The sequence below is a fragment of the Danio aesculapii genome, chromosome 11, assembly GCF_903798145.1.
Source record: "Danio aesculapii chromosome 11, fDanAes4.1, whole genome shotgun sequence".
In the NCBI taxonomy this organism is placed as follows: domain Eukaryota; kingdom Metazoa; phylum Chordata; class Actinopteri; order Cypriniformes; family Danionidae; genus Danio; species Danio aesculapii.
In genome coordinates, this window is record NC_079445.1 from 30,350,012 (window position 1) to 30,368,443 (window position 18,432).

Consider the following 18,432-nt stretch of genomic DNA (forward strand, 5'->3'; position numbering starts at 1 on the left):
TGTGCACCAACAATGAGCCTGTAATACGAGTCGGGAATTAGAGGGAGCTTTAATGCAGCGTAATGGGTTGTGAGTGCCGTTCTTTTTGCACCCACACTCTATCGGACCATCTGAATGCTTTTACTTTAAAAGCTTCAGAGAAATCTATTATCAGCAGTCGAAGGAATCTATTACCCGATTGTTTGTGGAGATTCCGAACATGGTCACTTTTATGAAATTGTGTGGTCAAATGCTGATCGAAACTCTTTGAGGTTGATGTGAAAAAAGAAAACTTGACACTGATATTATGCAAGGAAATCATGTTGTGATCCGATACAGAGACATAATACAAACCAAAAACAGAAATACATAGGAAAATACATTTTAAGCAATACATCAGAATAAATGACCTACGTAATGGTCAGCAATATATTGAGTAACATTTTACATATTAAGCATATTGTGGACCCTTAAGTTACTCATAAATTATATCAGCGTCATTGTATTATATTCGATCATCACACTAATTGGGACCGACAAACAAATTCAATTTACTTTTACACACTGAGCCCTGAGAGGATTTTTGCTGATGTATGAAAGTGTCCTTGAGCACATTATCTATTAATAAACTTACAAGAAAGACGACTAATACTTTATTTAAAATGTCATTACATCTTACGATCTTACTTTAAAATAAATGTCAGTAGTACAATTTCAATATTATAATGTAAGTTTGGAGCTGCTGTAGCTGAAGGTAAAGGCACCAAAGCAGATATATTCCCTCAGAGAGGGATCTTTCAGAAACTTTAGAACTGTTGACCAATCTTTGATTGCCAGACTTTTGCTCTCTCGAATCCATTAGTGGCTGATCTGTAGTCTGAAATGGTCTTGTCAATCTCTTCTTGTGTGTTCATGACAAATGGCCCTGAAACAAACAAATAATTAAAAATTTTTAATTGTATGAAGATTACAACAAAGGTTACTGTATTTAAATTATATCGGATATATGTTAATGTTGATTTAGATAATAAAGTAATAAAAGTAAAAAAAGCAGAATAAATTGGTCGTACATAGGATGAGAAGTGCAGTTGCATGAAACGCTACAGCACATATTTACAGTTTGACCACATGTTTTTTTCTCTAAGATCTTGTCTGTCTAGAACTCAGAAGAGAACTGTTCAAAATCTATCATGACACAGAGCAATACTCACATATGCCTATATGTGCATTTTTCAGCAAAAAGCATCTCTCCATGCATAGCTTGAGTAAAGACTGTATTATATACATAATTATAGCTGTCTTTGTAAAGTATAATCTAGGTTTCTGTTTTCATTTGCACTTCAAACTGATCAACAATCATCTACTTTGTTGACTCTTGAAGTCAAGTTTTGCCAGTTTGATGATTAATGCCTGTCTAATGGATTTCTGTCTAAACATGTCACCCCCAATGTGTGATATGTTGGTTTTCCTTGAAGTGATGCAGCACTTGAGGGTTATTAATGCTCTCTATTTGAAGAATACAGACGTTATTCAAGCCACAGAGAGAAAAATGTTTCCCTGAAAAATGCTAATATATCACTACATGACAAAGTTTTCAATTAAAGATGGAAGACTGCATGCATTTTGAACAGTTAAATATGTGCAGATTTGCCAATTAGCCACCCATGCAAGATACGGCTTTTTTTTTCTTTCGATAATTTACTTCAATAATTTCCATTAACCCTTTTCTGGGTTTCTCAGCAGCAGAAGTTGGGTCATAGTTGGGTAAACCTAGAGCGCAGTGAATTGGAGAGTATAACAAATAATTTTGCATTCCTATTTTCTCAAATGCAAAAAATAAATAAAGACAATGATAATGGTATCAAGACATATATATAGTGATACTGATAATGGCAGCCAGAAGAAAGAACAATGTCAAAATTTTATTGTATGATTGTATTTATACTCAACTATTTTGGGGTGATCTTTTCTTTTTTGTTAAGCGGAGTGTGAGTATTGAATTGGAATTCAAAGATGAAAATACAGTTGACTTCAAAATTTGGTGTATTGTTAATTTGCTCATTATTGTATTTTGCTCATTATTGTATTTTTTTATTTTAATATTTATATTGTATTTATTCATTCATTCATTTTCTTTTCGGCTCAGTCCCTTTATTAATCTGGGGTTGCCACAGCGGAATGAACCACCAACTTATCCAGCATATGTTTTACGCAGTGGATGTCCTTGGGAAACACCCATACACACCTTTTCACACACAATTTAGCTTATTCTATTTACTTAAAGCGCATGTCTTTGGACTTGTGGGGGAAACCCGAGCACCCGGAGAAAACCCACGCCAACACAGGGAGAACATGCAAACTCCACACAGAAATGCCAACTGACCCAAACGGGGCTCGAACTGAACTGAACCTAAACACTACAAACTGAACTACACTGTTCCTATTTACTGTTACCTTTTATGTGAAGCTGCTTTGACACAATCTACATTGTATAAGCGCTATACAAATAAAGGTGAATTGAATTGAATTGAACCAGTGACCGTCTTGCTGTGAGGCGATCATTCTATCCACTGCACCACCGTGACGCCATATTGTATTTATTTTTATGTCAATTTAATATTATATTTTTGCCCTTATGTATGTTCTGTGTTCTAATATTGCAATAAAAAATAAAGTTAAATTTACAGTCCTACCCTTAGACACTGCATTAGAAACCCCTCATGTAAGTGGTAATTATTTTTTTTGTAATATGATGCAAAGATGATATAATACAAAGAATAGCTTTATAAATGTACATAAATAAAAAAAAAAAAAAAGAAAAATTCTAAACTTTTAATGATTCAAGATGCCGATGACCACTAAATGCCTCATAACCATCTTGTGAAAAGGTTCCATTTTTCAATTTCCATTTTTAGCACACTGTTGTCATGCAAATGTTCCCTAACTTGATAAAAAAATATATACATACATACATTTACAAATTTACAAATACTGATACATTCAAATAAATGAATTTGATTAATGAATGAGCAAATCAATTTATTACCATTTACATTTGACTCAAACCCCTATTCAAATATTTGGTAATAAAAAAAGTGTAATATTACCACTAACAAATACTATTATAACTTACCATGTTGAACTACAGGCTCATTAATGGGTTCGCCAGCAATTAACACAAAGTGAGAGTCCTCAGCACCCTGAAAATAATAATGGTAAAAGATAATTAATTGACTGAAATGGTACAATAACCAGAGTAAATTTGGAGAAAATGTTGAACAAAAACCTTGTTTTCCATTCTAACGCAGTCACCACCTTCCAAAACCACCGTGTGGTGTGGCTCTATTGTCCGCAAATCATTGTCTGGGCCTTAGGGGAATTGAAATAAAAATAAGTTTCCAGCCAAAATGAATTCACAACCCTATACAAAGTATGTTATAAAACTAGTCATACACCATAGATCATTTTACATTACTAGACTTGGCTAACAACTTAAGGTTGACTCAAGGCTGTTGAACACGAGATACCCCACAAACCAGAATAAATGTCAGCAAAGAGATATGTTTTGTAAAGTAAAGATGGTCCTAGATCTTATCCCACCCACTTACTGTAGATAGTTTCTCAAGAAGTCCATTTCACAACAGCTGCTCGATTTATGCTAATTGTATTTCAGAGAACAATGAAACTCAAAACTCTTTTGAAGTCGCAGGTGGATTATTTACTGTTTAATGAATGCATGCCTAATTTGCTACAACCTGGAAATCATCAATATCAATCTGATAAATCAACATATCAAACACTGCTTTGGCAATCTCATTTCTCAATGTGAGAGTTTAGAGTTGCCATTGGCACAAGATCATACGAATAGTCTGAATGTCTGTCAGATGTCAGAGAGAGAGGGAGAGGAAGTGAAAAATAATCAGAAAGCACCTGCTCGAATTTCAAGGACAGAAAGCTGCTATGGTAGTGCATTCGCCTGCAGGAGGACAAAGTTTCTTTTTATACAGTCTTCATTTGAACTCACCAGTGCATAAAGAACCTGCGAGGGTGTAGATGAAAGCTGTCCAACCTGAGAAAGCAATGCTACAATTAAAAACAATGCAACTACAGTTATATAATAGCACCAATTGTAGGCATAATGGATCCAAATTTAACCACTTTTTGGCATTGGGGTGGCGTCAATTTACTATACGATCAAAGTTTTCCAGTCTTGACAAAACACATATTATTGGAAAGGTTTCACATTCTCTGTCTGCTTTGTGATACAAATAATTCTGTAACCAAATTTGATTTGTTACAGAATGCATAAAAATTCTGTGGAGTTTAAATAATATGTGGTGAAAAATCAAAACTTCATAGTAAAATATTTATTAAAGATTAGTTTTATACTAAATTGAAAATAAACAGACCAAACTTGAGTCTGTTTTCATGAATTACAACCATTTAAGTGTTTGAGAGTCAAAAAATATATATGCAGGCAAAACAAAATTAATACCCCATGGTTCTTGATGATACACTAAGGTACAATAAAGAGAAACAATCAATTTGAACAAGAAATTATTTAGCACCATTTTCTCACACGAGCCCATTCTGATAATTCATATGGATGTAAAACCAGAAAGAAGAGACTAGCATTTTTTTTTATACAGCAGCCATGAGTGATGCTATGTGGCCATTTTCTGATGTACAACATGTTCGGTAATGATGCCAAAAAACTGCAGTGTATTCTGTCCATGTTCTACTGTATATATAGTAGGGCTGCACAATCTATTGTTTTAGCATCGATATCGCAATATGCGCATTCGCAATAGTCACATCACAAAGATATGCAATATCCAGTCTGAATTATAGTTGACCAGGAGCTACATAATTGTATTTAATCACTGTATTTATATGGAACTTATATGATTTTTGCAAAAAATAAAAATAAAAAAAACTTTTTGAAAATTGAAAACAAGATTATTTTACTTACCCCAGTGGCAGATAATTTCCTTAAAACAAGCAAAAAACTATAATTTTTCACTTCTGAAATTAAAGAATATTTTTACTTGGTCTAAGATTTTTTTTTTTAGCATTTTCATTATTCAATTTCTGTACACAAATACTGTTAGACTCCCCAGAAAACTGTCAAATAGAGCGATTCGAACCATCTTCTGACACTGTATTCATATCACAATATTTATCACAGAAAAATAAAATATTGTAGTATTTTTCCAATATCGTGCAGCCTTAATATACAAGCACAATTCATAGGCACTGAATGAATCATATTCTTCACATCATATTAGGATTATTTACTTAACATTTTGCTTTAGTATCTCAGCATGTTGAGCCAAAAGATGAGACACTGTGACTCAATAGATGAAGCAAAAATGAAGCAATACTGTTTTATCCTAAATTTCAACTGAGATGTTTTCAGTCATACAATTTTAAAATGAAAACCAATATATTGGTCATTTCTGGGGAAAATGACCAATATAAATGACAAGCGTGTGAGTCATTGAGTTTCACTTTATCTAAGTGACTTTGGATTTATTGGAAAAACACCTCTTCCCTTACATGGGGGAAAAAACTAATATTTAATAATCATTTTACCTTGAGGAACAGGCTGCGTGTGAATTGCACCTTTCTTCAGCAAAAAGTCAAGGTACATGGTTGGAGTCCTCGTATAAATCTTTGACTGAAATAGAAAATACATGTAAATACCGCAACATGATCTGGAAAAAATAACGGTTTACAGCAAAAGACTACTGTGACAACAACATTTTATGTTCTTTATTCATAACATATCCATTTTACGAGATTAAAAAAACAAGTGAAATTGTTGGATGTTGTTTAAATTATGAGCTCTAACAGATGTAAAAACATTGTGTGTGAGTTCCAGTGCAGATCTGGTTCCAGTAAGCCTAAGCATTTGGCTGACCCACATTTAACTTCAGCGCCGCATCCACCCCATCTGCCCTAGAGAAACCCTCCGTGACCACATTTTACATTTAAAACATTTTACAAAAACCACTTCCAATGAAGCCTGCTCCAAATTTCCTGCTGTTGTCTGAGAGGAGGGAGATAGGATGCCCTTGCAGCAGCAATTAGACACGATGGAGACCAGGATCAGATTGTAAATCGGACGTTATGATTGGCTGGAACACTTACAAAGCACTTGGACATTTGGATCAAATATAATAGCATCTCATTGTCACTTCAGGACTGTGTACTTTTGCTTTAAATCATAGAAGGGAATGACATAGACAGAAGCCTGGGAAATAGCTTCAATATGCTGGTAAACATGATGGACATATAAACACGTTTGCAAACTTATAGACGATAAATAGATGCAAGTGTCAGGCACACAGAGGAGTACAGACTACTTTTTTCCACTCACTAGTTTGGTTCAGAGAGTTCAGAATAATTACTTAGAGCTTGTTTTTTTAATCACCTGATAAACAAGCAGCTCTCTTGGCTGGCAAAATCCTCCATATTTCAGATTAATGCTTCAGTATATCTAAAAATGACAACGACTGCTCCAACCTCCACCTTCTTAAGCCAGTAAACTACTTTTTAAATCATATCTGGCTTTGGGATATTTATTACAGGTGAAACGAGTAATATGAATGGAAACTATGGGAGGAAAAAAATATTTAGAAACAACCTGGGCTCATAAATAAGTATCTTTGTCTAAGAGAATCACCACCTACAGGGTTCCCACACTTTTTTTGTAAATAATTTCCATAACGTCAGTTGTTAATCATTACAGAAGGAAGATTTTAAATTATTTAATATTTTTTCCCCAATTTATGTTTAACAGAAGATTTGTTCAACACATTTCTAATCTTTTATTATAGAGTTTTATTATATTACTTTTTTATAAATAGTTTTAATAACTCATTTCTAATAACTGATTTATTTTATCTTTGTCATGATGACAGTTAATAATATTTTATTAGATATTCTTCAAGACACTTCTATACAGCTTAAAGTGACATTTAAAGGCTTAACTAGATTAATACGATTAACAAGGCAGGTTAGGGTAATTAGGCAAGTTATTGTATAACAATGGTTTGTTCTGTAGACTGTCAAAAAAATTTGCTTAAAGAGGCTAATAATTTTGACCTTAAAATGGTTCATAAATTTAAAACTGCTTTTATTCTAGCCGAAATAAAACAAGACTTTCTCCTGAAGAAAAAATATTATCAGACATACTGTGAAAATTTCCTTGCTCTGTTAAACATCATTTGGAAAATATTTAAAAAGGGAAAAAAAATTCAATAGGGGGCTAATAATTCTGACTTAAACTGTGTGTGTGTGTGTGTGTGTGTATATATATATATATATATATATATATATATATATATATATATATATATATATATATATATATATATATATATATATATATATATATATATATATATATATATATATATATATATATATATATATATATAATTCTAATTTAGATATATCGCTTACCACTAATTCAGACCAATTTTGGTCACAGTTTTGACTGAAATAGCCTAACTCCAGTAAATAATTCACTAACAAATGACACTTGCTATAAAAGTACAACATTTTATGATTTTTTTATGATTTGGTGGAAATCATTCTGTATAGGGCTGCATGATTCAGGATAAACTTAATCACATTTTACTTGTTTGTTTAAAACATAAATCAAGATTTTAATCACATTCCAACTTATCAAAACAATAATAATATAATATTTAAAAATGGTATGATTCAATCACAAACACTTGTTTCATTACTGGATGAATCAGTCATATATTTTGATTCAATCTTTTGAATCTATTAGATTTTCTGAGTTATAGACTTAAGCCAGTGCTTCCCATACATAGACAACTACCATATACTCTGAGAGAACAAAATATAATGGCTGCAAAATATTTGTACACCATTAGAAATGGCTAATCAACTAATTTGACTTATTCAAATAATCTACACTTTTAATAAACAGTGTCATAATAAATAAAAATATAGTTGTTTTGTTTGTTGCATGTAGTTGAACATTTATGCGTGCTTCAATCCGGCTACCACCACAAGTATATTTTAAACCTGTGGGAAGCACTGTAAGCTAACATGGATGATTTAAACAAGATTACACACTTTTAATAATGAAACTTAGAGCTCCACTGTATTTCGCGGTTTCTATTACCACAAGCTTAATAAAACACCATGATTGTAGCTTGTACTTTAAAACAAATACCTTCACTCCAAGAGCTTCACCAGAGATGACGGTCACAGTGACTCCTTCCTTGCTAGGTTTAGGAATCTCCTTGTTCTTCAGCTCTTGGTACTGAGGCTCCACCATCTTATCTGTGCTTTTCAGGTTTACCCAAAGCTGAAGGCCATGAATGCGTCCATCCGACACAGGCATCTCAGCATGAATCACCCCACGACCTGCAGTCATCCACTTACACAACAGAAAGCGACCATTTATCGAAGTAAGAAAGGAAACAAATGATTTACTCTCCCAATTGCAAAACTAAGTTGTAGGAATCTGAATATCTGAATCTAAGTTGTAGGAATAAACTGTTTAATGTCATCTTCATGTTGTGCATACAAAACCTTTATGAGCTTCTATTTCAGCTTTACAACAACAGATTAATATACCTAATGGGCTACGTTTTGTTATCCTCTTTCTTTCTCAGTGGAAATTTCCATTTGTACTGAAGTTTAGCAGACTTTTTGGGGAGCTATAGCCATAAACACTCAGAAGCTTTTTCACAGCTTGTGCTCTTTGTATTATTAGGGAGTCCCCGAGTGTTTAATGGTGACACAGTTTCACCTCAGTAGCTGGAGGTTGGGTGCAAGATGTAGTTAAAGTAGTGAGGGCTACAGACATATTAAAGACCCATTAAAACATTCTCTCACTGACCAGGGAGAACGGGAGACAGCTTTACGGCACAGGAAAACTCAAACTCAGGAAGTGCCCTACAGACATACTAGCTCCTAGTCCATTTGGCCAATGTGTGTGTGCTTGAATATAACTACCTATTAAACTTAAATAGATTTCATTAAGGATTTAATTGTAATTGTTTTGACATTTTAAAATTTGCTATCTATTTTTACAGCTTAGAATATGAAACAGTAAGAATGGTGGCTTACACTTTAACAGCACTTAATACAGATATTTAGTCTATAACTTAGCTCACCCAAAAATTTTATTTGTATCACTATTTGACTACCTTGTGTGGTTTTAATACATTTTAATCCATTTCTGTTGAACACAAAAGAAGATATTTTGAAAAATGCTGGTTGATAGTATCCACTGACTGATTTTGGTGGTTTTGTCTATAACAAACTTTTGACAAAACTGACTGGTTTTGTCAGTGGGTGGCATCAAACTGAATTCTTTAAAATATGTTTTGTGTTCAACAGAAGAAACAACTCAAATACCTTTTTTGAATAAGTGAAGGGTGAGTAAATGATGATGGAGATAACATTTTTGGTAAACTATCCCTTTCAGTTTACATTCTAATTAGCAACATTTTACTGACATTTTGCAGGCAAAATAGTCAATAGTCAATGGTGTAATGATACATGATGCACAGTTCTTGCAAATGTCACATTTTTGTCATCACAGGGAATTTACATGACCAATTTGAACCCATTACAAATGTGTGCGGATTACTATTGAAATCACTGGATTTCACCTACATACATATACATTACATGGCATTAAATAATGTTTTATCGGTTTTAGAGAGACATTAAGAAAACCTGCTGTGTTTAACAGTGTGAACCCATCTGAAACACTGAAACATCTAAGTTAATCTTTTGTAAAATTCGCAATTTTGTGGATTACTGTTAAAATCACAGGATTTCATCATACAAAAATGGCTGAACGCAAATAAAAACTACATCTTAACTATTGTTTTGAAAAATGTTAAGCAAACTTCTTTTGTCAATTGGTAAAATGTGCATTTTAACTTGCATTTTATATATGCATATATTTGTATTACAGTTGAAATTGGTGGGGTTTGTCCACAAATTCATAATTGTGTGGATTACTTTTGCAATTACTAAGTTATGCCCTGCAATATTGGCACCTTAAAGGCATAGTATGTATGATTTTTTTTTTATTAAAATATCCAAAAACCATACATTTAGACGCTATTTTTAAAGTAGAGATTGTCTTCACTTGTGAATCTTTCTATTTAGGTAATATAGATTTAGATGGATTTATTTTTAAAGACAAGAAACTGTTATTTATTCTTCTGTCAGCTGGTAAAAAAAGTAATTTCAAATAATGGTTAAAATTAGAGTCACCTACAGTTAAAGAATAGATTGATAAAGTGCACATTATATATGTCATGGAAAAATCTTTTTCATTAAGAGCACAGACGGAATACTTTTTTTCTAATTTGTAGTAAATGGATTGAGAAGATTTCACCAATATGCCCAGATTTTTCTTGAATTGTAACTTTTAAATGTAATATTATCTGGCTAAATATATATCTTTTCTTCTTTAAAGTAAATCTTTTAAAGGATTTGTAGCTCCCCATGTTTTACTGTTTATTGTTGTTGTTGTTAAAGGGAGGAAAATACAAAGCATATGCAAGATCTGTAAGTCTCTTTTTTTGTATGAGAGATTATGTAAATTATATATGTATTTTCTTTTGAAAACTCAATAAAATAAAAAATATGTATGTATATATATATATATATATATATATATATATATATATATATATATATATATAATATATAATATATAAAATATAATATATAATAATATGTAAAAAAATATATAAAACTGTTCTAGTGGTTTTTGGATATATATATATATATATATATATATATATATATATATATATATATATATATATATATATATATATATATATATATATATATATAATATATATATATATATATATATATATATATATATATATATATATATATATATATATATATATATACCACTAGAACAGTTTTATATATTTTGCTGACTAATACTTAAATTATCCCAAATGTTTCAAAGAATGCTTGAATCTAGAATGTTGAAACAATAAGCTATTTTAACTAGCGACATGCTTTTGCCTTTGTTTGTTGTGAATACGTGCCGTCTAATGATGAAAAATACATAGTGTCTTTAAGCAATGTTTCAGCATTTCAAGACATTTTAAACAAACCTTTTTGTCAGCACTGCAAATTTACTTAAGCAATCTGAGTAAATATTTAGCATTACTAATTAAATGGCTGGATTTGTGCATACATTCACCATAAAATGGTAAGAATAACCACACTTCAAGTACTGCTTTAATTATTTCAAGAGATGTTAAGCAGGTTTATGGATGTTCTACCTGAAGGTCTCCCGATTCCAGCTTCCCGCTGTGACCGCAGGAGTCTTCATGGGCAGTTACTCCACTCAACAAGTATGTTACCTGTGCAAAAAAGCAAATGGTTTTAACCACACACAGTTTTACCAAACAAAAACTCTCAGATGTGAAGTTTAAATAGTCGAGTATGCAGGAGCTCCTTAGAGAAATATTGACGCAAAAGACAGTAAGTATGGAAAAGTCATCAACTTGACATTCATTTAGAGGAAAATAAACATGTCAGGAATTGTACAGGTGAAAGGTGAAACATATTTCAGGCCCTGTGTTTACAGAGTAGACACAAAAGGTTTATGTTCAAGGGGTTTTGGCAATGTCCTGATGGACTATAAAGTTAAATGCAAAAAACAGATTTACTTTATCATATGGGCGTTCAAATAAACATTTGATTGAAATGCTACAGTAAACTAAAATATAGATATAGATTTTTATATAAATCACTCCTAAAGGTCTTTTATACATAGTTCTGCCAAGACACAGCATGAGACATAAATGGACAGTTCACCCAAAACTGAATATCCTGTCATCATTTACTCACCCTTTATTGTTCAAGACCTGTTTCAAATTTCTTTTTTCTGTTGAACACAAAAGAAGATAGTTTGAAGAAAGCTATAAACCTGCAACCATTGACTTTAATGGTATTTGTTTTTCCTACTATGCATGTCAATGTTTACAGGTTTCCAGCTTTCTTTAAAATTTCTCCGAAAGATTTGTAACCACTTGAGGGTGAATAAATATTAGAATATTGGGTTCCACTTTATATTAGATGCCCTTTTCTACTATGTACTTGCATCAAAACATAAATACAATGTTCTTACTGTGTATTTAAGTAGAACACAGAGCACTTCTGGTGCTTTTGAGGTGGGATACAGGTAGGGTTAGGGACGGGTTTGTTGGTATAGGTACAGTAGATTTTCAGGTGTATGGGATGGTCACCTGATTATGAAAAAAATGTACAAAAGCACACACATCACTTTTAATTGGGTGCTCAGCCAAATGCAAAAAGTGCAAAATATGTATTCAAAAAGGCGGCAACACCAAACCTCCAAAAATGCTAATTTATTAAATTAAAAAAGGCTGACACAAAGCGTGTAACTATTCAAGCACACGGCTCTTCATCAGACTAGTCATCTGATTATCAAATGTAATTACAGAAATTAATTACAGATGTAATTATTTAATACATCTAATAAAGTACAATGTATTAATAAATGTAATAAGTACGATGTAAAATTGTGTATGTGCACAATAAGTATTAAGCACATTGTAACAAATTATTCATTTCAATGAAAGTACAGATAAGGTATGGCCACTTAAAGGTGCAGTAGGTAATCTGCCAAAATGCTCTGTTTGCAGAATTTCTTTGAAACAGTCCCTCCTCTGCCATCCAAAGCCACACCTCCTGAAATCACAATCGCGCACCTTAAAGATGACAGAGACCCACTAGATCATGTCATTCCCCTGTTTGGAAACTTTATAGTACTACTACAATTATAGTAATACTACAGTGTATAGTAATACTACAATTCTTAACGAAAAACTGTATTATATCTAACACGTTTTCAGTTGTGTAACAAGCAAAACTTGTCATAATGTGCAATATTTCATGCATGCAAGGATCGCAGGTCTCACTCTCTCACGCGCTTTGTTCTTAAGCGACAACTGTATGCTTAGTGCTTGGCTGGTGGCATGCAGGAATTACACTTATTACTTATTACAAAGCCATACTTGCATGTTATTTCAGATTAAACATTCAGGGTAGCATGTTAAAAAAAATATAGGGAGCGCGTTCAGGTTGTCATTTTTTAAAAATGAACCAATGTGAATATAAAACCAACTTCACCTCAAAAAAGCAGGCTACGCAGAATAGCGCTATTTACTAATGTTTTGTTTGTAAACTAAATCAAAATCTACATTATCGATGGTGTAAAAGGTCCCTTATTAAATATTTAAAACAGCCACTGAAATCTTCCAGTGAAAGATTGATGTGACTAAACACTACTGTGCATATAACCCATTTGTAAAAAAGCAAAATCTACACAAGCTTTGCGTGACTTAAATACTTTTAAAACATGACATTAACTGTCTAAAAGGAATACTTCAGCCATGTCATCCTTCCTCCAGCGTGCAAAAGTAACTCCAATATTGATTCAGGATTTTAAAGTTTTGATTCAGCATTTGATTTTACTGCTCTCACTCTCTCGTGTGCATGTGTCGTGTTATGGGAATTGTCAGCCCGACAAATTTTAATTGGATGAACATTTTTTAGTCTTATGCCTTACCCAGAATATAAAAATACATATAAATACATTTAGATCATTTACTTTAATCATTACTATTGGAATGTGAAGAGACTTTCAACCAGCACAACAAAAAAAATGTTTCTGAAGGCGATCTACTGCACCTTTAAAATAAAATGGGACCAAAACTTTCCATTCTTCTGTGAACTATGCCTTTAGCACAACAAGATTATTGATTGTGTTTGTGTAATTGATTAAATGTGTGCCTTCAATGCAATGTAAGTCGCATTGGATAAAAGTGCATGAATGTAAATGTGAATAATTGCTAATGTGTCTGAAAAGAAAAACTGAATCTGAATGGTGAGCTCAGATGGTCCGATATACAGAGTGGACATATTGTATGTAATCTCCCATCCAGACAATGTTACTCTCAGTGTGATGCAGGAGGCAGGGTACAAGGTCAGCGTTTGACTTTTGAGGTCTGCTTGACCCATGGCCACAGGCAGCCTGTGATCTTGAAGCACAGCTGTGATCTGAGGGTCACATGGCCACTCACAGCAAGCACACCTGCATTTCTCAGGCAAAAAGACGCTGATTCTGCCTGAATTAAACCTCTAGAAAGTACATTTTCATCCCTCACAGTCTCGTTTTAATTTGCATCTATCTTGACCAAAGTCTGTTGTATATTGTTTGTGTGTGTTTTACATCTCTGCATAACAAATTACCAGAGAGAGAATAAATGTTTCTTTTTTACAGGATTTGGCTCGAGAGTGCTCACTTAATGAGTCACTTTCCAGGCAAATCTCTCAATTATGCTTACAAATATTGGAAGAAAAATCCATTCATGAAAGAAGGTGACACACAGAGTGAGTCATTCTCTATAGAGTTTGAGATTAAAGTGCTGGCAATTGATGACTTCAAACCCATAAACAAGTCTTAATGATTTCCACAGTCGCACAGACCTACTTTCCATAGGGACGGTTTGTGCCAGAGACTTTGCCAAACTGTGAGTAAACAAATGGCTACATCAGATGTTGTAAATAAATAATCAAAGAGACTAACTCGGAGGCAAAGTGAGTTGATCGGCTTTTCTCTAGTCAAGTTTCAGAAAACATTCTCAGCACTGGTTCTGGCCAAAACACTGTCAATTTGAAGGAAGCGTTTTTAATGACCGTACATCCTGAAACACTGTGCAAACAGTACTTGAGGATTTAAACTGCCAGAGATGATTTCAATTTCTTTGTGGCGTACTATCGTGTTAAAGGGCTGGCGTACTATCGTGTTAAAGGGGTTCTTAAGAAAAAGAAAGAAAGAAAGAAAGAAAGAAAGAAGGAAAGAAAAGAAAGAAAGAAAGAAAGAAAGAGAAAGAAAGAAAGAAGAAAAGAAAGAAAGAAAGAAAATAGAGAAAGAAAGAAAATAGAGAAAGAAAGAAAGAAAGAAAGAAAGAAAGAAGAAAGAAAGAAAGAAAGAAAGAAAGAAAGAAAGAAAATAAAGAAATAAAGAAAGAAAGAAAGAAAGAAAGAAAGAAAGAAAGAAAGAAAGAAAGAAAGAAAGAAAATAAGAAAGAAAGAAAATAAGAAAGAAAGAAAGAAGTAAAGAAAAAAGAAAGAAAGAAAGAAGTAAAGAAAGAAAGAAAAAAGAAAGAAGATAAGAAAGAAAGTAAGAAGAAATGAAATAAAGAAAAAAATTAAGAAAGAAAGAAAAAAGAAATAAAATTAGGAAAAAAAATTAAGAAAGAAAGAAAAAAGAATAAAATTAAGAAAATTAAGAAAGAAAGAAAGAAAAAAGAAAGAAGATAAGAAAGAAAGTAAGAAGAAATGAAATAAAGAAAAAAATTAAGAAGGACAGAAAGAAAAAAGAAATAAAATTAAGAAAATTAAGAAAGAAAGAAAGAAAGAAAGAAAGAAAGAAAGAAAGAAAGAAAAAAGAAATGAAATAAAGAAAATTAAGAAAGAAAGAAAGAAAGAAAGAAAGAAAGAAAGAAAGAAAGAAAGAAAGAAAGAAGAAAGAAAGAAAATAAAGAAAAATATTAAGAAAGAAAGAAATGAAATAAAGAAAAAAATTGAGAAGGACAGAAAGAAAAAAGAAAGAAAGAAAGAAAGAAAGAAAGAAAGAAAGTAAGAAAGAAAGAAAATAAGAAAGAAAGAAAGAAAGAAAAAAGAAATGAAATAAAAGAAAGAAAGAATGACGTTGTGTACATGTGGGGAAAAAAAGTATTTTATTTGTGAATTGAATGCACATGAATGCTACCATAAAGTTACCAGAGGACTGTGCGATTAATCGAAAAGTAATTACTTTCCCTACTGTGTGTGGAGTCACGTAACCCTGCTCTTAAGTCTGAGGCTAATTTATATCACTGTGGCCACTTTGCAGCCACATCTGATCTCTGGTCAAGTAGGAAAATGGACCCATTCTTAAGTCTTTCTTTGCACCACATTGATGATATTACTTTATTTTATTTAGAAGAGATGCTGCTTATTTTTTACTTTTAATATAAAAAACATTAAAAATTATTTATTTAGTTGTGCAAGTTATTTATTTTCACTTTTCTATAAGAAAAAAGTGACTGTTTTAGGCAATGTGTGTTTTAATTTCAGTTGTTTAACACTGATGATCAATAAATAATCATAGATAGTAGATAGTGTGTGTTTCCTTTAATTATTTTAAAATCCAGTAATGCACCCTTCATTCAAAAATCTCTTGCTTGTAATATGTGAGCATATTTAAGGTACAAAACCTGTCAGTGAACTATGAGGGCAAAAAAATAAATAAATAAATAAAAATAATCGTTCATTAATCATAGTCGAGTTAAAATGTTCAATTACTCGAGATTTTGATTTTAGGCCAAATCGCCCACCATTATGAATATTCTATATTCTAACCCAGTGGTTCCCAAAGTGGGGGTCGGAATATTTACTTGAATACTTTCAAACTGATAAACACTTCACACATTCAGACATAAGGCTTTCTCAAGGCAATCTCAACATTTGCCCCAACAGATCTTTTTATTTATCTATAATTATAATAACACTTGCATTGTTTTACAGTAGCCAATAGATGACAACATTATCATCATAGACATCATTTTTTTGCGACCCCTAGGGTGATTACATTATATTAAAATCATTATATTATATTCTTTGAGGTGATTATTGGGGGTTGCGGGCTGAAAACCCCTGTTCTAAACAAAATGACATAATTACCCATTGTGGTCAAGCAATAACATATTTGTGCATTGTTTGATGAGACAATATTATTTAACCACATATATATATATATATATATATATATATTATATATATATATATATATATATATATATATATATATATATATATATATATATATATATATATATATATATCCCTACTGAAAAATCCAGGTAGTACCAGCTTAAACGGGTAGCTGGTTCAAGCTGGTTATTAGCTGAGTAAAGCTGGTTTTAGCTGGTTGACCAGCTTGAGTTGGTATTAGCTGGATTTTCCAGTAGGGATAAGTTATAACATGGTAATAACAAGTTAAACACATGCCTGCTAAAAGTGAATTTTTTACGTCGTTTTTGTAGTGCATTAACAAATAGACATTATCAAAGCTAACATACACATGACCCTAAAATCTAAAAGTTTTCTGCCCTAAAACTTTGGCTAAATTTTTAAGAACCTGCGAGCCCTCTAGTGGACAAAGTGGTGTATCTACTCTCTAATTTTGATGACAAATTCCCCCTTTTTTTCTTGTATTTTCTATTAAATTAATGTTGAAGACATTCAATGTCATTAATTAGGTGGAAAATGTAATATGTAATCCTTCAGGCTGCAGTATAAACACCGTTCATGAGGACAGGAAACTGTCATCATGCTGTACGCGTTACTTTTATCATCGATGTTATGCGAGAACTAATCACAGCCGTTTGTCATTGCGAATTTATCTGTGAACAGGTTTCTTACTGTATGTCAGAAAAATAAGGCGCCTAATAGATTTATACAATTAAACACTGACCTGTACCAGTGTGTTCTTAGGACAAAAAAATAAATGAGAGTTGAATACATCCAAATAAGAAAATCGTTTTATGAGACATGATATGATACACCACACGCCCTCTGGTGGAAGATAGGGTATTGTTCTGAATTTAAACAACTTTAAATTACTCGCTAGTGATATTAGTAGACCACTTACTTAATTTAATGTCATCGATTTGACAACAAGTGTCGCCATTTCCACTCGCAGCAGTGTGGTGATTCAGAATGTATACGTTATCGATCTAATAGCTTCTTTGCTCCTGGTAAATAGCTTACCGTCTCAAATCCACGGTGAGGATGATCAGGAAAACCAGCTGGTTTGGCGATACAGAATTCATCCAGCATCAAGAAAGGGTCCAGATTCTTCAGCTGAAAAACATAATTAATTTTGTGCATTACAGTTAACATGCATTTTAAATAATAGTAAGTTACAACAACAACAACAACATGCATGTCAAACCCGTAATAGTAATGATGCTGAAATCAGAATAAAACGTACCTCCCTCCGTCCAATACTCCTGCGAACTCGAGCCCCGACTCCTTCAGACTGTTCGACGCTCAAAACGACCTTAGAAACTTTTCTGATCATCATAAACACCTTTATATCTCCCTATGATCACAATATTTAGCTTCAGTTCTCAGTTTGCGAGTGTCCAAATACACCGAGACTGATCAAGACGCTTATTTAGATTTAGACACAATATTATTCGCTCTTACTGTATAGTTCATGCTACGACAGGTGTGTTTTTATACTGTGTTGACGTTTTGGGTTTGCCATGGCTTACTTCCTTTACACATGACATGTCTTCAGATTCGGATTATTTAAAGGGGCAGTGCAAG

General features: G+C 32.4%; 1 protein-coding gene across 1 annotated transcript; it reads right to left on the bottom strand.

The window, feature by feature from the left end:
- Window positions 1–294: 294 nt before the first annotated feature.
- pir (pirin) lies at window positions 295–18,416 on the bottom strand. Its single transcript, XM_056468142.1, has 9 exons — window positions 18,092–18,416; window positions 17,869–17,961; window positions 11,304–11,384; window positions 8,198–8,404; window positions 5,575–5,659; window positions 4,004–4,048; window positions 3,266–3,348; window positions 3,113–3,179; window positions 295–904 (listed from the first exon to the last, which is right to left on the bottom strand). The coding sequence occupies exons 1-9, from the start codon at window positions 18,182–18,184 to the stop codon at window positions 786–788; spliced, it is 873 nt and encodes a 290-aa protein (XP_056324117.1). The 5' UTR covers window positions 18,185–18,416; the 3' UTR covers window positions 295–785.
- Between the last annotated feature and the right edge of the window lie 16 nt (window positions 18,417–18,432).